We start from the raw sequence: 25,334 nt of genomic DNA on the forward strand, positions 1-25,334 counted from the left end.
TGCTCTGACAAAGCCCGGACTAGGGAAGTCGGTTGCTGCCAGTTTAGGGTTCAGCTATCTACAGCCAGTCTGCAGTTCATCCTGCCGACTCCTGTCAGTGCATGATCTATGGCCTAAGAATGAATTTACCTTGCTCACAGTAAGAACCATGATACCCCCACCACACACACACACACACACACACACACACACACACACACACACAAAAAAAAAAAAAAAAATCTAAAGAATACTCTGTGTTCATTACAACTGTCTACTTCAGGGACTGTAAGTAAAACTGTACTAGAGCACAACCACACTTACTTCCTCAGTGTCCACAGTGCTCTGGCCTACAGTGGCAGGGCTGAATGTCTGACAAGTAAGCTGCACTGCCTTCTAAGCCCACGGTACTACTGTCCCTCTTTGCTGGGGATGTGTTGGAGGAGCAGCAGGGCAACTGAAGTTCAAGATGTCAGCCCACCAGGAGGCGACTCCCTGATGGGTCAATCTCGGACAGGCAAGGCCCCGAGACCACAGACCCCAGAATGTCTTTTGTTTCTGCTGTGCCTTTCCATGTTTGCTGCTGCCATCTTCCTCTGGTATCTGGCATGGTGTGAATGGGTATGGGGAGATCCCCTCTGCCTGTAATGTAGAGTGTTTATCTCCTGGAAACATCCCGTTCTACTAGACACTTTTACCTGTGGATTATTATGAAGATGATTCCTTCCTAAGCTGTACTGTGTGATTGATAATAATGTTCCCTTATACAGAGTTTTGATGAATAAAAGTAAAACAAGGATGTGTGACACAGCTACAGCATGAGTTTCTACTGAGGAGCCATATAGACTGTAGCTTAGGTTAAAACCTTTTTGTCCTAAATGTTGGGAGATGTGTTCATAGGTTTCGGAGTGCATCACAGCTGAAACAAAGCTTTCAAAATAAAGTTAGGGCCAGGAAGTGGTGGCGCACGCCTTTAATCTGAGCACTCGGGAGACAGAACCAGACGGATCTCTGTGAGTTTGAGGCCAGACTGGTCTACAGAGCGGGATTCAGGACAGGCACCAAAACTACACAGAGAAACCCTGCCTCAAAAAACAAAAACAAAAACAAAACAAAACCAAAAAGAGTTTAGGTTTGTGATTCCTTTAAGATTACCTTTCAAGATAAGTAATAAAGTGATTGGTCCCTTCTTTGTAACCACAAAATGCAGCCTGCTTGCTTACACTGTTAATCTATAACAAGTTGCTTGGGTATGAATGTACATGGGTTCTTGGGATAACTTGTTTTTCACCTGTAATATGTAAAATGTTTAATCACGTAAGCGAGATGAAAAACATGTTTTTACCTGTATTCATTTTAGTCATTCACTTAAAAAATAGAATATAACCACACTGTAATTCCTGTACAGCCTGAAAAATGTTGTTGGGGTATATAAGCTATAGAAAAAGGTATACAGTAGAAAGAGTACAGAAGAGTGTGTGAATGTCTTTCCCCCTTAGCCCCTCAGATAAAAAAGTCTAGTACGGTGGACTTGGTGGATGTCCCTTTGACCCTGTGCTGCTGGAGGCTGGCCCCCTAGGCAGCGATACCCGGCGATCCGCAGCAATAGTGTAGAATACAGTTTTATGCAAATTAACTATTACAAGATACAGACCACAAACAAAAATACTGTTTTTACTGAGTCACAGACTGTCCCCTTGGAGGACAATCTGTGATACAGATGACACACCTGGGAGAAGTCGTTAGAAAACTCACCTGGTCACTGGGCTCAAAGCTCACCTCCTCTTTCACAGTTTTCAGAGCTATGAGTTTTGTATTACTGGCAGGATCTGTCTTACTGTCCAGTCGCTCAAGTTTGGGGGTTATTTCCGGTAAACCAATATCTTTAGTATCATCTTTATCGAGCAAATAGCGAAGTAGTGCATTCTCTTTCTTCTTGGGGCTCACTGGCTCCGGTTTGACGGCCACTTCTGACCCAGGTGCTGTGCTGCTGGACTCCTGGCTCAGCTCTTTGCCTGTGGCTTCTGCTGTCAGCTTGGCCAAGTCCACAGGGGAACTGCTGTCCTGTAAGAGTCTGTGCAAAATCTTATGCTTCTCCTTGAGAGAGGTGCCATGCGTGGACCCAGGCCCAGGCAAGCTCCCTGCAGAGTCCTTATTTGTGTCTGACAAAGAGCTGGGCAAGGGGGAAGGCTCCATCTGGTCGGACTTGGTGGTCAGCAGCTGGAGGAGTTTGGTCTGCCCTTTGCTGTCATGCAGCCGGCTGTGGCCCTCGGCCCTCTCCCCGCTGGCTGCCTGGGGCATGCTGGAATCATTGGGCTCCTTTTGCTCTCCAGGATGGCAGCTGGTCTCTGCTTGTCCAGTTGTACCTTCTGATGGCTCCCCATAAAGTCCAAAACAGTCTTTGGAGTCCAAGCTTCCCATCTTGCTGAGTGGGGGAGGATTCATATTAACTGGGGAGTTTTGCAAATTGCCCATTTTTAGGTCCGGTGAAGCCAACGATGACCCTAAGGAGACCCCATGGCCCTCGCTGAGGGCCTGCAGTGCATTGAGGGAACTGTTGGTGTAACTATGGCTATTTCCTGTGCTGCTGCAAACCCCCACAGGGGAATGCAAGCTTCCTGCAGGGGAAAACTGACTGGGTGGGATGCGAGGACTGCCAGCCACGCCGGGGCTCATGCGATGCCTTGGTGAGAGCATGGAGGTGGGTTGCCCTGGGTTCATGCCGGGGCTGCTTTGTGAGGGACTGTTCATTTTGAGTGCATAGTTACTACCCTGAGGAGTGGTTGCTTGCATGCCTGATACATGGTTCATGCCCCCAGAACCACCAAACCTGCCCATAGGCATGCCCATTTGTTCCTTTGGGCCATTCATGGGAAAATTTATATTGCTACTGAGGGTCATGTCCTGACCTGGGTTCCCACTGCACATGGCCTGATGGGCAGGGCTGCTAGAGCTAATTGGATTCAATGGCTTCCCCATCGCTTGTCCAGTCAGATCCGGATTCATTACACATACATTCTGCTCTCTGTATAATGAGGAAAGAAACATATATAAGATAAAAGGAAAAATACCCAGTCAATTGTTATTAATTTGAAAAATGGTAGGGACTCTTTTCTTTACAAAACCAGACTACATCTAAGGGATAGGCAAGACTTGGATGAAAACACCTGCAATTACAGACTAGACTGAACATGTACAGTTCTGGACCAAGAGGGATGTTTTTCAGGCAACTCATCAAGATGTCTGTGGTTTTACTGAAGTGTGAGGGGTTAAATTCGACAACTTCCATATTGAAATTTCAGTAAGTAAGCAGGACATTAGAAAGATTCCAATCATGCATCTCCCTCATGAGCAACTGAGAGCTTGTACAGCCTGAAAGAGATGACCCACATAAGTACTACTTGATTCAATCATTTGTCACAAATTTCCGTTCCGACAGTGGGCACATCTGTATGCCTAGAGATTCTCATAGATGGCACTTGGTGGCTAGAGGCCTTGGTGGGGAAAGCCTTGCCCTGAGCTGTTAGTGATGGCCAGTTCCAGAGGCAGGAGGAGTTATTCTGAGGGGTATTAGTTACCGTGTGTAACAGAGTCCCACTCCTCTCGGCAGTCACTGCAGGCCAGAGGAAGACAGAGTGGGTGGGGAAGGTTCTGGGGTGACAGTCTGTGATTTTAACCTGCCCCCATTCCAGGAAAACTCCGATCCATCTCCTTAACTGATGCTTACAAGCAGGTCTTGTAAGAGCCTCATGAGCTTCTGTTTCGGCCTTAGCAGTTGCTTACGAGTTACCAAACATGTTCACTGACTGTCAAACACCAGCTCCAGCCGGGGAGCGGGGGAATGTGCCACCTCTATAATCACTCTCAAACAGTTTCAATTGGAGGTCGGATTTACTAACGGTTGGAAACTAGGGCTGCCTGCTTTTTTTTATTCCTGTACTAGAAAGCAAAATAATTGAGAAATGCAATAAACTGGGACTTTTTAAGCAGAGCAACTGTATATATATGCTGGCAGTACCTCATAAAGTTCCCCTCAGCATATACATAAACATTTATAGAATCTGAAATTCAATCATTTTCCTAAATGAGTATCTTAAACAATATGCTCTATGACATTTATTTAAAATCAACATTCAATTTTCTTTCTTTTACTATAGAAATGGTTACTACCACTCAATTTAAAGTCTAATGTGAGGAAATTTAAACCCAAGAACAAAAATCAAAATTCGCCTAAGAATATACATTGAAGTTTAAGCACACAGGATTAGAAATCTTAGCCTTGGCTTCACTTTTCCTGCTCTTGCCTGTGTTATCCCCTGAATTTCCCTTCTCGAGTGTAACAGGAGGGTGAAGCCAAGCCCTGTATTCTTTTGTTTGAGACAGGGTCTTTCTATGTATTCCTGGCTGTCTGGAGCTTGCTATATAGACCAGGCTGGCCTTGAACTCTCAGAGATTCACCTGCCTCTGCCTCCCAAGTATGGCGGCAAAATTCCTGTGTTCTTAATGTGAAATGTAAAATGCAAAGGGCAGCCTGACTTTGTTAGTCCAGTGAGGTGGTTTCTAGCTAAGAGTTAACAGCAATCTCATTCACAGTTTAGAACGCCACATAGTCAAAGAACAGGAGTCTGTGGACCCTGAGAAGCTACAGGGTGCCATATTGCTCTTGTAATGTTTCCCTCAACGGAGGAGGGAAACTGAGGCTTAGTGTGCATTACCTGTGAAGCATGTGTAAGGATATTACAAGCTGAGGCTCGTTAGTCGTCTGAGAACGGATGAGTTTGCTTTTCGTCTGTGCTGCAACAAGAGTGCCATCGGACAAAGAAAAACGGTAGATTTGACTGAACGCCAATCCTTGTCTCAGAACTGCGGCAGAAAGGGAAACAGAGGCATATTTAGAAAAAACTAAAGAAGAAAGAAAGAGAAAGAAAATCAGGGAGGTGGAGCAAGGGAGGACCGTCAAGACATAATAATAACAATGAAAAACTCCATTAGGTTTCCTACCAGCCTGTTAAAAAGTTACAGGTCATAAAACATCATGATATTAAAACATTCATTTACTTTTCACTCAAAACACCAACAAACAATGGATTTTTTTTTTGTACGACAAAGACTAACAGCTTGAAAACTCAAACTGTCCTTTATTTTCTAAGATTTGTTTTTATTTTTACTTTAATCTTTATTTATGCGTATGAGTATTTTGCCCAAATATATGTAAGTGGAACTGGAGACTGTTATGAGCCATCTTGTAGGTGCTGGGAACTGAATCTGGGTCCTCTAGAAGAGCAGCCAGTGCTCTTAACCTCTCTCTGGGCCATCTCTCCAGCCCCCTAAACTGCTCTTCCTTAAGTCATTATTATGGGGCGGAGTGAGTGTAAACAGTTTATCAGGTCAAAAAAAGCCTTTTTCGAACTTCTGAACAATATTACAAAACACCACAACAGCATATAACCCCCAACATGGACTCTCCAAGTGTAATCTGCCTTCGATTCCCTTTACAGTGTAAACATCAGGATGAGCGTTATGACACTGTTGTCTGAATACTCTTCTTGAGATGACAGTGCAGGAAGTGGTATTCCCATGCTTAGGAAGATAGGAAGGAAAAGTAAAGATCTTCTGTTGGAAGAAAAGGCACATAAAACTGAAACCCATGCGCAGACCTTAGCGAGAGTGATCACTTTACCTTCCAGATAAAGGCCAGATACTTCTATTTGAAGACAAGAAATACAAAGCAAATCAACTGGCTTAATGTAATTTCTTTTATAATAACCTTAGAATTGCATTTTATAATGAATATTTCATATAAAAATGATTTCAATTTGGAAAAAATAGTGATAAAACTGAGTTGCTTCTTAAATAATTTTACGAAGACTATCATGTTTCTAATACGTAATTGTTAGGACAAATTTTGTAGGCTGAACAAGCAGCCCCAAATGACCAAGCACATTCACCCTGTCAGAGAACTGCAGGCAAGGGAGGGAACTCTGATTTCCGTACATCTTCATTCTGAGTTTGTCAGATGCCCCTCCACAGCTCAGTTAGACACGATATTGGGACGTATCTGTCTGCTAACGGCCACTGCCTGCATGGACTCTGAAGTGGCCGTACTGGGAATCAGTCACTGTTCTATGTGAGTGGTGCTCTGCGAAATAAGCACGTGTTTACAGTTGCAGAAACACAACTGTGTAAAGGACTCACATTCTCAGTGGCTTATAATTTCAGATTTCCTCTGACCTTGGCTGTGACCGCTGAAGGTTTTCCATTTCCTTTTGGTCTGTATACTAAGGAACAATGTGTGAGCACACCGATCATTCAGGACGCTCCCAAACTCAAAGAAAACCTGGCATATTTCTTGTACTTGATGCAGGTGGAAACTTCTGGGGTTACCTGTTTCTTTAAAAAATTATTTATATATTCATTTTTGTGTGAGTATGTATGAGTGTATACATATGGTGAGTGTTGTGTGCACCTGTGTGTCTAGAAAGCCCTAGCAATCCTATCTTACCTTCCACAGTGCAGGCGTTACAGGCGAGCATATAACATTACCTGAACTCAGGTCCTCATGACTGACTGGCAAGCACTCGTACCCCCTGAGTGATCTCCCCGGGCTCTGGCATTCCCCACTTTGTATGTCTATGTGCAGTTTTCTTCCAGTGGTCCTATCTCTCTAACCCTAGAATAGCACCTGGCATATTGATATGAACTCTCTTGTGAGGAACCAGGGAGCTGGGAATTAAATGCAGGGCATTCAGCATCCAGGGACACTGAACATGCTTGCCAAGGGTAGCTCCTTAATTTCTGCTTTTATTCCAAGCTATTATCTGGTGAAACGGTAGGTTAAATACTGATTTCTGTCCAATACACCGTCCATATTTGCCCTTACTCTAACAGTAACAACAATATTGGAAGGTACACAATGTTTGATTACTTGCTTGATTTTGAAGAAATAAGGATGAGTAAGATACATGTGTGGGAGCAAATGGAAGTAAGAGTACATTCACTATGTCTGGGCTTCTTCATTAAGTGGCCTCAAAAGCATATAGCTTAATATACAAACCTTACTAGTTAAAAAGCCAAGGTCACAGATGCACACTAAATGGATGACAAACTACAGCTCCATTTTCCACAAATTAGTTAGATTCTCTCCGGCCGAGGCAGACAATTGCCCATGCTGAGGTCTGAGATGCATTGCTCTGCCATGAGTCCCTCACGTGCTGTGGAGCCCATGCTAACCAACTGCATGCTGGCCAGGCCTCCTTCCCCACTCAGCACTTGTTAAAGCAAAAAGATTCTGTTCTGTTTTCAGTTGTTTAAAAAGAAAATCAAATTTCCCTTGAGAAAAAGTGACTTTGGGAGAACGTGGCAGCGTGACAACCAGAGTGGGTTTGTGGCTTGCAGATGTCATCAGCAGATACTGTGTGAATGCTCAGGAGCTAGGCGCTTCCCCTGCCTGGGTCTCCACCTCACTGGCTGGGTGTGGCGGTAAACGAGATGACAAAGAAGGACAAGGCCATTCAAAGGCAGTATTCATTAAGGGCTGGGATGTTCTGAGAGATGGCTGAAGTGTTAGTCTGAGACCCAGACCAAGTCAGGTTGCCTCTCTGGGCATCTGGAAACATCTGGAGTCTGCTGTTTGTACCTTGAAGGAGAGCTTGGATTTATTCACTCTTGCAGATTTCATCTGTTCCTCCTTCCAGACTGCCCTTATGAACTGGCTCTTGTTTCCTTAGCTTACATAGAATTTGGTTGTCTTGTCATACATCTAGAAGTATGAGGATTACAGAAAATGATCTTTCCCCCTTTCTGTCCGTCTTTGGGACATTGGCACCGTCTGCTTTATTTTCTCAGGTAGCTCATTGGGCCAGGCAGAACCAGCACAGGACTCAGAAGCTCTGTGAGGTGAGCTTGGGGAATCTCTTCTGGGTGGAACATCCCTATAGGAAGCAACTCAAGACACTCCCTACAGAGTAGTGTACAGAGTCCTACCTTCATGATGATGCCTCTTGGCGTATGACAGAGACTCCCCTTCATGCTGTGTGTGAAACTTCTGAATGCATCTTCTCACCAGATCCTCCCAGCCCGGCTTCATGGCGGCTCTCATGGTGCTCGTGTCCAGAGAAGTGATCTTGCCTATGAGATAACAGCATTACATTTACAGCCTCTATTTTCTAGAGAAACATTGAAAATTTAGGAATACATACACTTACTCAGAGTCACTGCCTGAATCTGCGGGGGATTAATCTGAGACTCCATGATACTAAAATGCCTGGACACTAAAGCTTCTCATGTAAAATGGTACAGGATATACATATGACCCCTATCTTCCTGTGTATTTTTTATTTTATTAACTTTATTTATTTATTCTTCTTATATAGTCCATTCTAATTTGGAATACATTCTCCAGCTTAGGCTGGCCTTGAACTTCAGAGCATTTCTGCCTTACCTCCTAAATGTGGGATGGGTCTCAGGGATGTGCTATCATTCACGCCTAGCTTCCCTCTCCCCTAGTCATTAAATGAACTCTAATCAATGTTACAGTCTATACAGGACAATGATCACATAGACACGTTTTAAAGACGGAATCACTTGGCTCTGGGGTTGGTGGACCATGGAGAGAGAACTACAGAGTGGAAAACCAGCGGTCTGGAGCTGGCAGCACAAACACACCTCCAGAGAAACCCAGTGAAGACCGTCTCTGCCTCCCTCTTGAGCCTCTGCCCCTCAGCATTTCCACCCCAGCAGTCCTAGCTACCACAACTTCTCAAAACCACGGAGGGTCTCACAGACAGTCTTTTTTTTTTTTTTTAAATACTTTTTTATTCTTATTTTATGCATACTGATATTTTACCTGTGTGAGGGTGTCAGATCTTGGAGTTACAGACAGTTGTGAGCTGCCATGTGGGTGCTGGGGATTGAACCTGGGTCCTCCGGAAGAGCAGTCAGTGCTCTTAACCACTGAGCTATCCTCTCCAGCCCCCACAGACAGTCTTGTATTCAGACACCCAGGTGTTCCGAAATGACTGCTTTGGTGTTCTTTGACCAGGACTTACCTTGGAGGTCCTGGCGGGTGGTAAAGCTTTCTGATGAGGGAAGGGCTGGTCTTTCCTTCATGGGGACTCTGCGCGCCACGCAAATCAAGCAGGACTGCAAATCTTAAACAGACACAGTTGTTTATCATATTAAGATTTTTATTTGTAGTGACCAGATCAACTCCACTATCTATGACAACACAGCCTTGTAAATCAGGGGGAGTTGCCATGGCCCTCTGCTTCTCAGAGAATTAATTCTCTGTCCGGCTGTAGTGGGAGGCGGCTGTGAGGGTGAGCTGGAGCAGAGGGCAGAGGCCGAAGCTACACAGCACACGTGGTCAGAGTCCACTAGCGAGTCGGTGACTGGGAACCGCCTCCCTGGTGAAGACAAGTATGGGGACCATTCTTGCTAAGTCACTGAGTGAGAACCAAATTAATTCCTAATAAAGTAAACAAAGGAAAAGATCAACTAAAATAGGACAGTGTCGCCAGGAGCTGCTGCTTAGCCTCGGGTTCACTATGAACAAACTGGGTAGGCACCTGATGGGGGAAGATGGAATCTGAAGCAGGGAATACAAACTGCCCCCGATAGAGATTCAGAGCACAAACTCCACGGCACCTAGTGAGTGCACAGAACCGCTGCTGCCTTATGGGTCAGCATCTTGACATGGAGAGTTCCTCACACAGCCAGTGTTAACGTTGAGCCCTGCCCACTTCAGTTTCTGTCTTTTATTTTTATGTGTATAGGTGTTTTGCCTGCACGTATGTCTGTGTATAACTTACATGCCTGGTGCCTGTTAAGTCCAGAAGAGGTTGACAGATCCCCTGAAACTGGATTTATAGATGGTTGTGAGCTACCATGTGAGTGCTGAGAACTGAACATGGGTCCTTTGGAAGAGCAGCCAGTGATCTTAACTGTTGAACCATTTCCCCAGGCCCCACTTTCATTGTTTTCTACATGGAGGATCTCTTCTGGGGAACCATGACACATTTTATATACTGGAGAACACTGACATATTTTATACACCTTATAACATGCAGAGCACATGGTATGGCTCTTTCAAGTTAAAGAAAGGCTGACGAAAGGCTGCTACAGAAATAAAACAGGCTCTTCACATCTTCTTACACCACAGACTTGCAATCATTCACCTTTAAACTTGGGAAGTTTTTTTTTTTTTGGGGGGGGATATCAAGTAATAGCTGGTATCTTTAGATTAAAATGCAATCATCATGGGGAGTGGAGGATGTGGCTCAGTGGTTGAATACTCCCTACAATGTGTAAGGCTATGAGTTCAACGCTCAGTATTGCAGCTACAATAAAAGGAAGAGGAAAAAAGAAAAAGAAGCCCTCATTTATGCCACATTTCAGGAACAGACAGATCCATCCCCTGCCTTTTTTCCTTTTAATGTAAGAGTCTTGCTATGTCCCTCTGGCTGGCCTGGAACTCACTTGTAGACCAAGCTGGCCTCAATCTTGCAGTGATCCTTTGGCTATCTCTTAAGTGCAGGATTACTATGGTTATATCAGCTTAAATAAACGGAATCTTATCTAAGTGCTAGGATTAGAGGTATGCACCACCACACCTCTGCCTCAAATCCAATTTTGTTAATTAATTTAAAGATAGAGTCTGCTACATCTTAGGCTGGCATCAAACTTGCTGTGTGTGGCCAAGGGTGACCCTGACTTTTCTGTGCCTATCTCCTGAGTGCTAGGATTACAGACCTCCTGACAATGCCTGGTTTGGGGACTCAACCCAGGGGTATGTGCATGCTAGGCAAGCACTTTCCCAAGAACTACATCCTCAGCCGGAATCCACACGTTCTCATCTCTAGGACATAATACTGAGTCGATACAGCTGTACCTTATATGCCTTTGGAATATCACAGATGAATCTACAGTGCTTTCTTTTGTTGAGTGAACAGAATGAAACTGTCTGATGGGCACACCCAAACAAAGGCTAATTCTGAAATACCATGTATTTTCTATAATAGCTCTTCATAATCCCTTTCTGATAAAATTTAAATGTAAAAAACTTACACATTGAATTAACAAGTACTAAACTAATATTCAGTGGTGACTATAGCTCATCAATCATCATAAGTCCTGTGTGTATGCGCATGTGTGCACACATGCTAAGAACTGAACACAGGGTTTCACACACATCAACTAAGCACTCCACCTCGAATTACACCTGCATCCCCATTCTGTACTAAATTTGATAACTTGCACTGGCAATTTCACGTAAGAAATTGATAATAAAAGAGAAGTGAAGGAATTTGCCCACAGCCAGAGCTATGGCTGACTTAGAGGTTGGCCTGTCTGATTACCTCTAGAATACTTCCTTGCACTGGAGTGTGTCACAAGCTCACTCCCTCCTGTTGCTCCCACAGAGTGCTCTTTGCAGCAACATCTTATACTAAGGAGGGGCTCTCGGCTGTGTGCATTAGCTGGTTGGAGGGCATCTCGTTGGGGAGTGGCCCAGTAAGGTTACGCACCTGGAAGCCCTCCACTGCCAACTCCTTTGTCTGTCCACTCTGCTATTACACCACATTGAAGACGTGGTGTCCACAGAGAAGTTACACAGATTCCATCACTCCCTGGAAAGGATGGAAAATGCTGCTTGTACCCATGTACATTCTTCTGGGGCTGTGGCATAAGATTTGCATTGGTGTTCAAGGCAACCCAGGGTCCCCTTAACAGTCACTGTCAGAGCTGCAGAAGTGCCATGGTCACCAGACACACATGCCCCTGGCTGTGCTACTGCGGTTTCGAATGTTGCTTTCATGTGAATCCTGGCTGCCGCGCTGGACACGGAGATATGCCACTTTCATCAGCACAGAACATTTTCAAACTGAGACATAACTTAGAGGTAGAATGCTTGCTTAGCATGCACAAGTTCACCCCCCGCCCCAACGTTATAGAGGAAGAAACTGAACTATACAAATAATGAAAATGGGAAAGAATCAAGGAACTGCTTCACACTTTCCTCTGTGTGAGCACTACTCTGACTCTTCAGGCTGTGACCAGACAGGCGCTCTGCCAGGTCTGTCCTACCTTCTCCTTCTTCTTTGATGGACTTGGGCTGAGACACAGCAAAGCACTGCATAGCTTCATATTTCTGATGTGCTTCCTGGTTATCATGGCCTTCCTCTTCTGAATCAGGTAAAGGCTTCACCAGCATCCGACAGTTGAAGGTATGGCTGTTCCGCCTGGGAGGTTCGCCAGACCAAGATCCCCCATTCACTGAGAGGCAAAAGGGACCCAAGATTACAAGGCAATAGTGGGCTCAGGGCTGCCCATTTTAAAGGGCATAAGGAAAGCACAGGGACTTTATACGCCCACGATGCTTGACACTTTCCTGAACCACAGTGCTTTACAATGCAGGAACTCGGGCTTTTCAAAATGTCTTCTACACTCCGGACTTTCACCCTACCGCTTCTCTTCAAGTTCATGCCTTGACTACTTATTACTGAAAGACTGAATACTCTATTTTTGGGTTTCTATCTTTGATTTCTTGGAAATTTAGTTCAGCCTGCTTGCATTCCGGTTTACGAGGTGCAAACACTTCTCAAAACTCTGCAAATGGCACCGACAGTTCTGAGCATCAACGTTTTTAGAGGATTTGGACTGTAGCAGTCAGAAGGAGCATGAAAACAATCCCAACCTGAGATCCAGACCTCACTGGACCCACTGGACCCAAGAGATGGACCAAGGGAGAAAGCTGACCTCTAGAGAAACGTGCAGCTAGTGGACGAGCTGACGTACAATCACCCTAACGTTACCTCACTCCGCTTCTTTTCTTTACCATCATCCCCCAAAGGAAAGGATGACCTTGAGGAAAGCAGTCAGCAGTCAGAGAACACCAGGGGCAGTGGGTGGCACAGTGGACCCAAGGACAGCACCTGCTCCCAGGCTGGCGAGGAAAGCCACTCCAGAGAGCAGAAGGCCCCAGCCGCTGCTCTAGTTCTCCAGGGAGGCTGGCAGCTCCCAGAGCTAGGAAGACAAGCCTTACTCACTATCCGCACTTGGGAAAGCGATTCAATGGAGACTACACAGAGCCAGCAAAGAGGGGAGTTCTTCTTGGTCCAGATGAAGAAGAAAGCGGAGACTAAAGGAAAAGGTGCAGCGTGGAGAAAGGGGAGGGCTCTTTAGACAGGCAAATTAAGAAGTGTAAGTCCTTTGAGGAACAGAACATTACTGAGGAGATTGGAAAATTAGTCATCCCAACTATGAAACCTGTTCTTCTACATTTACCAGTGACTGAAACAAAAGACCCCACACAGGGCTCACAATCTTGGAGGACTGCTGCAGTCACGGAAAACAAAGGGTTTTATCCTCATGAGGCAAGGCTGGCCATAAGGGCAGGTAGAAGGATCTTCCCATTTACTGGCTACTTTTAAGACCAGCACATACAAACAGTAAAAGGACACTTGCTGATGCATACCTGACCTTATTCCCCACTAAAACATGTTCGTCGTTTTATCTGTGAAGATGTTCTTAACAGTCTAAGTAAGAATACTAAAAAACAACCACACTGAGGTGCCCAGTGCCAACGCTGGCCCACGCCCGCCACGTGCACTTCTGCAGTGTCTAAACAAGTGGACGTCAGGAAACTTGAGACGGGGACGGGCTAAGTTCTGCGAAGACATCTGCAGAGCTGCTCAAGAGACTAACATGAAAAATCTGGGGTCAATACCCCCAGACTGTGGCATGTGCCTAGTGGTTATTTTCAGAATGCCCTACTCGCACATCACACACATACCACATTCTTTTATACAGAGAACTCCACGAGAGCCAAATCTTAGCATGTCACGGCCCATTTTTCAGATGGCCATAGCAAAACCGACTATCCAAGTTGGTGGGCAGTGGTGATTTAGGTAAGGGTTTCAACTTGTCTTATTTATAAAAAATACCTCTGCCAACAGCTGCTATTATTTTCTGAGTTATTTTCACATAGTTCCTATGTAAGATCAACACGATCCTTCTTTCAGGATCAGCATTGGCATCCATGACTCCTATTGGAATACTTATAGTTGTTGTCACGGCCATGACACAACACAGTTCTATCTGCTCACTCTCACCAAGAAAATATGTGGGAGGGTAAGGGAGGCTGCGGGCCATCAGCTGACATTTACCTATGGACTTTGGCAGCAGGTTCTTGACGAATTCAGTGTGGTCCCCGACATGCAGGATGCTGTAGACACTTTTGTTCATCAGCTCTTCCTGGTTATACCTTAGGTACTGCGTCACATTCTCTGATACGAACACCACGTTGCCTTCCAGGTTCACTACAAAGAAGAACCCATCGAGGGCCTAAGGAGAAAGACCAACTGTATTAGAAAGGCCACAACATAAAAGCCAAGCAGCTGTTAGGAAGGGGACCAGCTCTGCAAGGGAAACAGTTTCCTTGCCCTTCAATTAACACACTTTCTCTTGGGAAACAGAAATGAGTTCATTCTAGTCAGTGGAAGAGAGGCTAGAGAAGGGTCTCTTGTTAGAACCAAAAAATAAACACCGTGTGTCTGTTAATCTACCAGGAAATACATGTTGGCAAATGAACACATGTAGGACTTTATCTGTTTTTCAGACCAGGATAGAAAGACTCCACAAGGCTAGCCCAAGAGCCCTGTCCACCAGCCCATACACCATCACTTTGTTCCACACTTCTGCATGGTATGCAGTGAGAGGAAGGGGCCAGCGATCATTTTTTCTCAGTTTAAAAATAAGTATCAAGGGAAATCCCCTAATTTTTACAACTTTCCAAGTGGCCAGGGTTTAAGTAAAATCACAGATGGTCTCAGACCTTCAAAGCGACATCCGGCCTTCATTGTCTGGTGTGTAAGGAAGGATCTGGGCAGGGTCTCTGGCATGGTGAACTCATGGGGATGGCAGCATGGGTGTCCCCAGACTAAGAAATGGGCGCCTAAGTTATCTAAGTGTTGGTAGCATGTGTCCTGAAATGGGCTGTCTCACTCTGGTGTCGCTTCACTCTAGGTTACAGAAAGGTGAGTTAAACCGACGTAGGAAGTGAAGATAAATGACAGCCATGGGGTATGTTTACTCTGCTCTGGGCACACTGTGTCCTTCTGGTGTCCTCTGCTCCAACAGTCAGGAGCAGAGTTGCCGCTGAGTCCAGGGGACTCAACTGAAGCCTGACCCTCCTTGTCTGCACTGGCAGTGATGGCTGTGTCCAGCCACTCCTTTCACACTTCCGATCCTTGCTAATCAGAGTTCTGCTGCTGGACACCGCTCAGAGCTCCCTGCCCAGTCAGTTCACTCCACTTGGTTTCTTCACGATACATGTCTATGTAACACGAATGCACCACGTCCAGTCCCACATACAGTGGACATAGATGTTCCAAATGCTGACAAGTGGTTTGCAAGGGAAAGAAAAAGCAAACAGGGTGTGGTGGCACACATCTACAACCCCAGCACCCGAGCGGCGAAGGCAGAACTGCCGTGAGTTCAAGTCAAGTCTGAGCTACATGTCAAGACCTGTCTTGACACAATACCAACCAGAAAAACAACAATGAAGCCAAGACGCAAACCAAGCCAAACCAAAAACATTGCCACAGGTTAGATTTTTCGTAAATATTCCGTCAGGTTTTCTCTACAATATGAAGCACATACAGGGTAAAGCAAGACTATAAATACGTAAATGGCATGCACACGTAAATGGTACACCGGCGTGCGCTGGCAGGGGCACAGAAAAGAGCATATGCCCATCACAGATCCGTGTCCCTCGTCAGCTCACTGCCTCTGCTGGACGCTCAGCAGACGTTCTCAGGCTTTCATCCCTGAATCACTAGCACTGGCTTTTGGAAGGGTATGCCACTTCTTACGGCTTGGTACCCTGTAAGAAGAAGGCTGATTTGTAGCCTAATAAAACTAAAAGATGAAAGTGGCCGTCTTCTAAAGCTGTTTGTGTTTTTTAAAGCTTACTATGATATGCTCTGATGAAAAAAGCGGACATTTGCTTCTGTTGCCTAGCAACCACTATGCTATGATGCAAGCATGAGTGTGCATCTATGCCTAGGAACAGCTCTACTAGAACGCGCTTTCCCTGTTTAACTGATTACATGTAAACAGGGATAAAGGTTTCAATTTAAACCATGAGCAACTAGATTCAGGTCCTTCTGCTCTGATACATTTATGTAGTACTAGGATTCTATACAGGCGCTTGCTCTATGCACTCAATTCCCAGAAGATTATTTTCAAACAGCAAAAATCTTGGTTTGATTTTATGAGATCAGGGCCGCTGACATCCAGCAATCCAATTTCTACGATTAACGAACTTGTTCTCAAGGGCTCAGCCACAGCCTGTGGTTGCTCTAAGCACTTCTTTTTAGACGCCTCAGAGGTCTTCTGAGGAGTCTCCAGTGTTCTTTCCCCTCCCCAGACATAACAAACAGGTATATGGAAAAATTCCAAGTAAATTTCTGCTTGCAATTCCTAAGTTTTTCCAAAGGAAGCTGTCCACTTCTTTTATGGAATTCTAAATAGTCACCTGGTCACACCTTCTTTATTGCTTCTAAGAACCAAATGGGAAGTGTTCCTCTACGGCTGTGATGAGTACGGAAAATCCCATTAAGTGCTGTGCCCCTGCGCAAGGGCCAACCAAGGTCATTTAAAGCCTTTTCACTAGCAGGCCCAGCCCCAGGGAATGAATTTTGTTATTTTTAAATGCAAAGACTGGGTCAGGCGAGCTTTATTCTTCCATCTCCAGCCCCCAGTTATACAGCAGGTTCCTATAGAATTAGGTTTCTAAGAAACAGAAATTATCTTATGAGAAAGGGACAGTAAGGTCAGAGAGCACTAGCTGGCTTTGTGTTACAAGTCCCAGTTCTTACTCCTACGTGGGCCGCTGCAGCAGGCTCCGTCCTTCCGAGACGACAGTGCCGCAGCTCTGGCCACGTGGTCCTTCCGAGACGACAGTGCCGCAGCTCTGGCCACGTGGTCCTTCCGAGACGACAGTGCCGCAGCTCTGGCCACGTGGTCCTTCCGAGACGGCAGTGCCGCAGCTCTGGCCACGTGGTCCTTCCGACTCAGCACGTCATCAGCAGAGCAAGTTACTCGGAGAACTCACATAACTGTCTCAGCATCTCGGTTTCTTTACTCAGTGGCATTTTTTCTCTCATCTTACCATATCCCACATGTAGAATTTAAATTTTGAAAGAGGGACAGCAAAGCACTTTGTGTTTAGTACTAGTTAACAGAACTAGGGAAGATTTTATAAGCTTGAGACAGTAGCTGCCCTAGGGTCGCCAAGAGCAGCCACCCCGTTACGCTTTCAAAAAGTCCCTTCATCCAATTCCAACCTTCATTTTTATGAGACAAATGAGCCAGTTTGAAGTAACAGCCCCAAAAGCATCAACCTCTTTGGTTTTCACATTTTAAGCTGTCTATGCAGGCAGAGGCACACAGCACACATGGACGCTGAACCAGAGGAACGGATCCCACGGAACTTAACAGGACGCGTAAGCACAGCTTTGGAAAGGGAGTGCTCAGTGGACAACGAGGGCCTGCCAGCCTGTAGTCTCACTAACTGAGTTCTGTGTTGTACCTGCAAACACACACGTGCAGGAGGGAAGAGCTCTAACGCAGACACATGCATTAGTGAGCACAGGAGCGTGGACTCTCCTTAGTATGCTCACCTGAAATTAAACGCAGCATGTGAATACTGAAAACATGTTAAAACACAAAACCAAAGAGGGTGTGGTACCTCAAGCATCATAGGCCCCAGCGCATCCTTGTCGATGACACCCTGCCCTGTGGAGGACACGTCTGACTTCTGCACTTCATCTATGTTGGCAGCTGCTGCTTTCTCTGCAACAAACGGAAGAGCAAATTAAATCGTGGTGCTACTTCAAGGGCAGACCAACAGCAAACGCTCCAGCGGGGTCAGATGTGTCCATAAATGAGTTAGAGCATCCCAACTGCCCCTGGAGCAGAGGAATGTCTGGAAGGAGGAGCTGGCTGTTACCTTTTACCTCCAGACCAGGTACGTCACAACTCCTTTCAGGCTTTTGAGAAAATGAGTTTAGAGGTGTCGTGCTGGTCTCCAGCAGGCATTTTAAAAACACAGATTATGAAACTGTAGTATACTATGGCACAATTAGTTTCTACTCAGGAGAGTCTCCAAACTAGCATCGGGGGAGGTAGTCTGTTGCTCAGAGTTCCATAGCAAAATTAAAGGACACATCCTCCACACTGGAGGAAGAATAACAGAAGCCTTGACCTAACTTGTTCAAAGGACTTAATGACTTAAAGCAGGGGGAGGAGGCATCCCCACGAGGTGCTCGGAGAACAACAATAGCTGAGCTTTGACTGTACAGAGGCACTGGACAACGCTCCTAGATTTAAATTCCCAGGGCTGAAGACACCACCAGCATGAGACCACTTTGTAAAAAAGTGCACAGGAGGAAAGATGTGTGGCTATCAATCCATGTGTAAATGAGTCCCTTCAAGGATGGTAAAGTCAGTTTACAGCATAACATACATAGCCACAACCTGCCAGAAAACAACACAGAAGCAATGTGTCAATTACTTGTAAACTGAATAAATTACATCCTTGTTTACGCTGCATGTTTTCATTATAACTAAATGCAAAAAAATAAAAAGTCCAAACCAATAAACTGAAACTCTAGTTAGCATTCACAATCAACTTACTTTTTCATGACCGTAATAACTTTTTTTTTGTAAAAACAACAATTTACACAGCATTTTGAAAATCTGTTAAAGCCACATTTATGGAAGCTAAAAATAAGTAGAAAGTATGTAGGTCCTCCCTATCTAGCCACTCCCAAAGGCAAGTCTTGGTGATGTGTATTTGCCAGCAGAGAGAAAAGGTGACTGACTAGGTAGCTCAAGTTCTACTCCACAATTAGGTCAGAGCAAATCACCTTTTCCAGTGTCTGCTTCAGCCTCTGGCACCTGAGCATCACAGTGTGTACCAACGACAAAGCAAACAACATGGAAAACACCAAGTTGGTCAGCTGAGATGGCTCTGTGGGTAAAGGCAGCTGCTGCCATGCCTAATGACTTGATATTTGGGACTCCCATGGTAGGAGAGCACCAACTCCCATAATGCTGTCTTCTGAGCTCCATCCTTCCCCATGGACACACACAGAGTAAATACAAGTGTAACGAAGGATTTTAAACACAACAAAACAAAAACCCAGGGCTGTCTACAAACGCAGCTGTTGCCATCCCAGGGGGTTTGCATCTCATTCTCCTCACCGTGTCCCCGGGCAGCAGTTTCCTCAGAACCAACCAACAGCAGCCCGGGCCTGCCTCTCCGGACAGCTGGAGCACCTTCCTGACTCACCCTCCCAGACAGAGATGTGCCTTGGTAGCCTCTCTAACTGCGTGCTGTGGGTGTCACCTGTGGCATCTTTTGCTCCCTTCCCTGCTAACTCCCTAGACTGTCTCCACAGGCTTTGTCTCAACCTAACGGTCCTCAGGGCAGGAAGCATCCCGCTTCTCCTGTCACAGGACAGAGGACTAGCTCTGTCACTGTATCAGGCTCTCTCCCCCCTGCTATGTAAACCCTAAACTAACGCACACAGAGGTGTACTTTGTGTTTAGCCAGTGACCCCACTCTTCTGTCCACAGCTACAGGATGAGGACCTGAGCCATCACATCCTTTACCTACGTCTCGGGGAATACTCCGCTGAAGTGCTGACCTTTCCTCTATAGTGCTGCCCCTACGTGCTGCCCATGTGTAGCCCTCAGGAGTGGGCCGACTCCTATACCCATCACCGCCTTATGGAGGCCCCTGCATACTTCAGACATTAAGCTTCCATGCTTCATTAGTCCTAGAGCTCTAAACTCAGGCACTATATACGCACTGCGGGTTTCCAAGGGCTCCCTATGCGTCCTTCCTCAGTTTCCTCTCCAGTGTGGAAGAGCCCAGGTGCTGCTGACCCGTGCTTGGGATAAGTACACTGTGGCCTTTCCTGTCCTCCTCACTGTGGGGTGCATTCTCCTACCAGAGATGTCCTCCCAAGAGGCTCTCAGACTGTAGGGAACATGGGTACACTTGGAAGATCCGCCTTGCCACGAGAGCCTGATATACTTCTAGAGCAGTGGTTCTCAACCCTCCTGATGGTGTGACCCTTTAATACAGTCCTCAGGTTGTGGGGACCCTCAGCCATACAATTATTTTTATAGCTACTTCATAACTGTAATTTTGTTACTGTTATGAATTACAATATAAATATCTGTGTTTTCTGATAGTCTTAGGCAACCCCTGTGAAAGGGTCATTTGACCCCCAAAGGGGTCATGACCCTACTGTTCTAGGTTATTATCTGTATATTCTTGCCTCCTTCAGTCCACAACACAGAACACTGCCCCAACAGGATGCTGCCCCACTGGAAGGCTTTCCCATGTGAAGAGATGCATCAGAAAGAGGACCACATCTGTATGCTCAAAGCCAGCACTGTAGGCTAAGAATGTCACTAAGCAGTGATGTCTAGCTGACAAACAGGAGTTTCCCTGGTACTAATTCCCAGAACATCGAGAATAAGTGAATAAGAAGGTTGATGGGAATAGGAAATTATTGTCCCCATTTGCTTCCCTAACTCTTCAGGTACAGGCAGAAGACCGGGAAGAGAGGAGATGGGCAGGGCTACGGAACATGGGCTGGGGAGTCTGGAGAATCATTTGTCTGGACACAGAAATTTCAGTGCAGCTCTACTCCTACAGGCCATTCTTCTTCTGTTAAACCTCTCTACCTTATTCCTTTTAAATGATGGACCTGGGTCTGGCATGTGGTTTAGTGTTAAAATGTGAGGCTCTGGGTTAAAGAAGGAGGGAGGGAGAGAAGCGGGTGGAGAGGGACACCTGACTGAAGTTAATGTTGGGGGAGTGAGAGATGAGGCAACAGCTATCCATTGAATGGGAACAGTGTACCTATCACTGACAGCTCTATGAGGTCAGCCTGTGCTCTTAACTGTGAATCCGTCTCTCCAGCCCCTAAAAAGTTTTAATCTGAAAAACACAGTATTTGCTTCTTAAACACAATAAAATAATACTACTTGAACTTAAGATTACAAGAATTAGTGTCAAAGAAAATAACCCTCAAATTTATGTTACCATGAATGTTAGGTACTTTTCTCATTGCTGTGACGAAAATACTTGACACGAAAGGAAAGTTGACATTAGCTCACAAACTGAAGGTCCGTGCACATGGAGAGAGGGCAGCGGTCAGAACCACAGATGTAATGGTGGAGCCTGAGGCAGCTGGCCACACTCCACAGTCAGGCTGTGGAGATGAGTGGGGGCGCTCAGCTTCTTTCTCCTGTTTTTTTTTTTTTTTTTTTCAAATTGTTTGCTAGAAAACCTAAGCCTATCGTCATATAAGGTTCTGATATCACAAAGGAGTGAACTATTGCTTTCTGTGGGGTCTGTACTATTGTTGCTTTAAGGGTCAAATAACACATCTTAGCGATCTTCGTCATAGATAGCTGTCCGTTAATGCAATCACTACACTATGAGTTACTATCTAAAGTATATGACCTGCCTCTGAGGAAGTACATCCATCTACTAGTAGTTTTGTGTAATTTGCACAGCTTTCCTGATAACTCAATTAGGCAGTTACCTCCAACATTTATATAAACCTCATGCCTGCATGTTGTAAATGTGACAGCAACATGCTCAGGCAGAGCATTTTACACCTTTAGGAAAAGACACAGAGATACAAGGAATCAAGAGCAGGTCAGCACAGAAGTTTGTTTTTAGGAAATTATCAATCTGATATAACAAGGGCCAGGAGATGACTTAGCTCTGATAATGTCTGTGTAGGAGACTTCTGGAAACCTTGGATAAAATTAAGTATTACCCAGAAAAATCTGTTTACAATAACAAAATATGTTGTGTTTCTCATTATAATAATAAACCTTGAAAAGGGAAAAGGCAGCAGGTGATTCTAGTGTCAGAGCCTGAGTGTTCTACCTCAGCCCAGACAGGAAGTGCGATGCTACCTATGGGCTGCACTCAGTGGTCTTTGACAAGGTGAGTGGGTGAAGTGTGGAGAACCACCCTCTGGCCAAGAGCCCACACTGCCACCAGGAGGGCAAAACAGGTGTCATTCAACAGAACTGGAAAATGGGGAGCTGAGGGGCAAGGAACCAGTTTTAGTTCAGAGAAGAAAGGAATGACTAGATGCTGCTGAACATGTTTCATGTGTGTTAAGACAGGGTTGGGTTCTGCAGGATGTGCACGTGGATGGGTACCATCAGGCTACCAGAAGTCTCAGGCAGGCCTTGAAAAACCAAGCCTGCCCCTCCCTCCATAGGTCTTCTCTGTGTAGCCTTGACTGTCCTGGAACTCGCTCTCTAGTCCAGGCTGGCCTCGAACTCCCAGAGATCCTTCTGCCTCTGCCTCCCAAGGCTGGGATTAAAGGTGTTCTTAAGTGTTGCCCAATGACCTAGGGTTGTAGCAAGTGATGAACAAAAATGAAACAGTAATTTCCTCAGAGGAGGCTGAAGTTCTGTTAGTGGATCATGTGACTGGGAAGAAAACCCAGTAGGTGTCAGAGAAATGGCAAGGGAAGTTATGCTGAGGGTGAGAACTTTTCACTGCTCACCATCAGATAAATAAAGCTAGCAGCTAAGACCCCAGCCTCTCAGTCCCACACTCGTGAGAGTGTTGGGAACACATTCATTTTCTAGACAATGTGCTATGTGTTACTCAGTTCTACACTGATTTTATGTTTGGGTCACTTCTCAATAGCAAAATGAAAATAATCAATACTGTGAAGTGATACAAAACACCCAGAAACATGGCTTTACTAACCCGAATGGAATCAAAATTCAACTGGTCCTGAATTTACAGTATTTGGGTACTTCAGTTCAATGTTCAGTTCAGCCTTGACATGAAATAAGAGGAGCAGAAGAGGTAGGGAGGAAGAAGCAGAGGAAGGAGGGGGAGGGGAAGAGAAAAGGGGGGAGAAAGCTGGAGGAGGGAGGAGGAGGAAGTCTCCTCTGAGACAAACTGCAGTAAACTGGACATATGCTGTATCTCGACAGTGCAGGGATGAGCATGCTGTGTGTATGAATCATGCAAAAATAAGCTTCAATCCTTAGATATTTATACCTCTGTAAGTACAGCATTACTATACTAAAACATACCGTTTAATATTTTTAAATTAGGCAGTTTTCTCAGCGGTCATGAACTATATTTAGTTTTCTATATTTTGCATCCATTAACTATAAAAATACATTGTTATAAAAATATCCTTTGGTAGAGGCACCAGTGGAAGTCTGGGTCCAGATTTCACATGATCACAACCTTATGAAATCTCATCCTAACACTGGAGAGGGGGAGGCGAGCATTTCAATTCCAGAGTCCCCTCTGTGCTGTGAGCTCATCATGTCTCCCTGCTGTGCCTTAGCCACGACAGTCACTCTTTTTAGATAAAGATATGACCTGAGAGAATAACAACGAAGGCCATATTCTCTCCTTTTCTTCTCTGCTCGCCAAAAGATTTCTGAAAATCATGAACGAGCTACTTACCTACCGCTCTGTTTCTCAGAGGCCGAACCCTGGCTGGAGAGCCCTTCCACACCCCGCTCCAGCGTCTTTTGACTACCCTTGTCCTCCTGGGTGGCTGCTGGGGGACATCCCGCCCGCTCCCTCCTCCATCTGCCTGCACTCCAGAAATCCAATACCAATTAATTAGATTTCCAGTTTCAAAGCAAAGAACAAATCCCATCTCTTCAGGGACTGTGTTAAGATGAGTCATACCACAAACTGGGGAAAATCATTAATATTAAATTCCATATTTTTTCATAAGTAATTATTACTCGTGCTTTCTCTGAGAACAAAAGAAAAGGTGGGGCATTTGATCTCTAGAAATAATAACAATACTGGGAAAGTATGTCTTTGAAGTGACTGGATTAAATTGCTCTTTATCACTGCCATGTATAGGCATAAATTTGAAAGTAAAATTCCAGTTTTCTGGTGAGAATAGCAATAAATCAGAAATATAGCTTAGCCAAAAAAAAAATAATTTATTTTTAAAGAAAGCATATATGAGATATTTGGGAATTATGAAGTGGTTTTATTTTGTTAAAGACCTTTAAACATTCCTCTATGGTCTATGGTAGTGTACTGGTGCTTATACATTAGTTTTGTGCATTTGTTTATTAGCCAAGTGCACTGAGAACATAAAAGCTCAGTCTTTCCACAAAACACTGCCAGAACACTGGGCCCCTCCCTTCACTGGGAGGGCAGCAATGGCTTGGATGGCTAGCCACAGGACAGTTCTAACTCCAGCAGAGTAGTGGCAGCCGTAAGGGTTTGCTTAGAAGCCTAGGTGCTACTTCATGCCTGGGACAGGGTGCTACATTATCATGGTTCTGAGAAGCCAATGTTCACTCTTTGTCTTCTTTCTTCCTTCCTTCCTTCCTTCCTTCCTTCCTTCCTTCCTTCCTTCCTTCCTTTCTTTTTTTCTTCCTGTAAAATAATCTAAAGAAGCTGTAGAAAGCTTATGGGCATTAGCTGTAAAAAGACAGAATTCCACAAATAGTACCCATTCTGTGAAAATGTTGTCTGCTGAAGGATAATCCACAGGCATTTACACATAGAGAAACATTTCTGTGGAGATCCACCCTTGACGTGGAAGCCAATTAAAAGTTTCAGTGACTTTCACGTTAGGCCAAGCATGAAGGTAACTGCTTTTACTGAATCCAAGTTATTTAAAGCATCAGAATCTTTGGCTAAAATGAAGCAGACACACTGTATAGGTTTTATAATTAATTCCACTGCTTTAAAACGAGTAGAAGCACTCACTCAGAAATCTATCAATTGTTCAGTGGACTGATGTCAAACAGGCATCTAATCACCTCCATAGCAACCCTAAGATTCTACTGGGAACACACGCACAGTTTCCACCTTGTATTCCACTTAAGACCCGCTGGCTTCAGATGAAGTGACTCCAAATCAGGAGGCAGTACAACCTGTGCAGACCATGCAGAAGAAAGAAGTCATGGAGACAGTGACAGGCAGTGTCTGGCCAAGCACTCTAGATTAAATAGTACAAGAAAAGTTATGTAGCATCTCAAAGGTTCTAGAAGGTAAAATGAGAGAATTATGCATCTGCACCCAACTAAAATTAGAAAAGCTGCCATATGGCTCTGTGAAGCCAGCAGCACATTCTTATTCATTAGGAAGCATTCTGCTAACATAAAAACACAGGCCCTTCCTGTGCTCTCCAAATGTGTTTATCTTTTCAACATTAATGCACTATATATCATCGCGCTGCTGAAATCTCCTGCCGTGCATATTAAAAAACGTGCAGCTGCACTTTCTTTAGCAGTGGGAG

The 25,334-nt window shown here is 45.0% G+C and overlaps 1 protein-coding gene across 5 annotated transcripts in view; it reads right to left on the reverse strand.

Annotated features, from left to right (window-relative positions):
- Ncoa2 (nuclear receptor coactivator 2) overlaps positions 1 to 25,334 on the reverse strand; it is a 261,526-nt gene that overhangs the window by 38,555 nt on the left and 197,637 nt on the right. For all 5 annotated transcript variants that reach the window (XM_059252728.1, XM_059252730.1, XM_059252729.1 and 2 more), the window contains 7 exons: positions 17,729 to 17,832; positions 14,142 to 14,319; positions 12,061 to 12,249; positions 9,027 to 9,128; positions 7,963 to 8,106; positions 4,695 to 4,842; positions 1,735 to 3,004 (listed from right to left, as the gene is read on the reverse strand). In XM_059252728.1, coding sequence (XP_059108711.1) covers positions 1,735 to 3,004; positions 4,695 to 4,842; positions 7,963 to 8,106; positions 9,027 to 9,128; positions 12,061 to 12,249; positions 14,142 to 14,319; positions 17,729 to 17,832 — 2,135 coding nt within the window. The remainder of the gene's footprint in view (positions 1 to 1,734; positions 3,005 to 4,694; positions 4,843 to 7,962; positions 8,107 to 9,026; positions 9,129 to 12,060; positions 12,250 to 14,141; positions 14,320 to 17,728; positions 17,833 to 25,334) is intronic.

Source organism: Peromyscus eremicus, unplaced genomic scaffold, assembly GCF_949786415.1.
Source record: "Peromyscus eremicus unplaced genomic scaffold, PerEre_H2_v1 PerEre#2#unplaced_144, whole genome shotgun sequence".
Classification (NCBI taxonomy): domain Eukaryota; kingdom Metazoa; phylum Chordata; class Mammalia; order Rodentia; family Cricetidae; genus Peromyscus; species Peromyscus eremicus.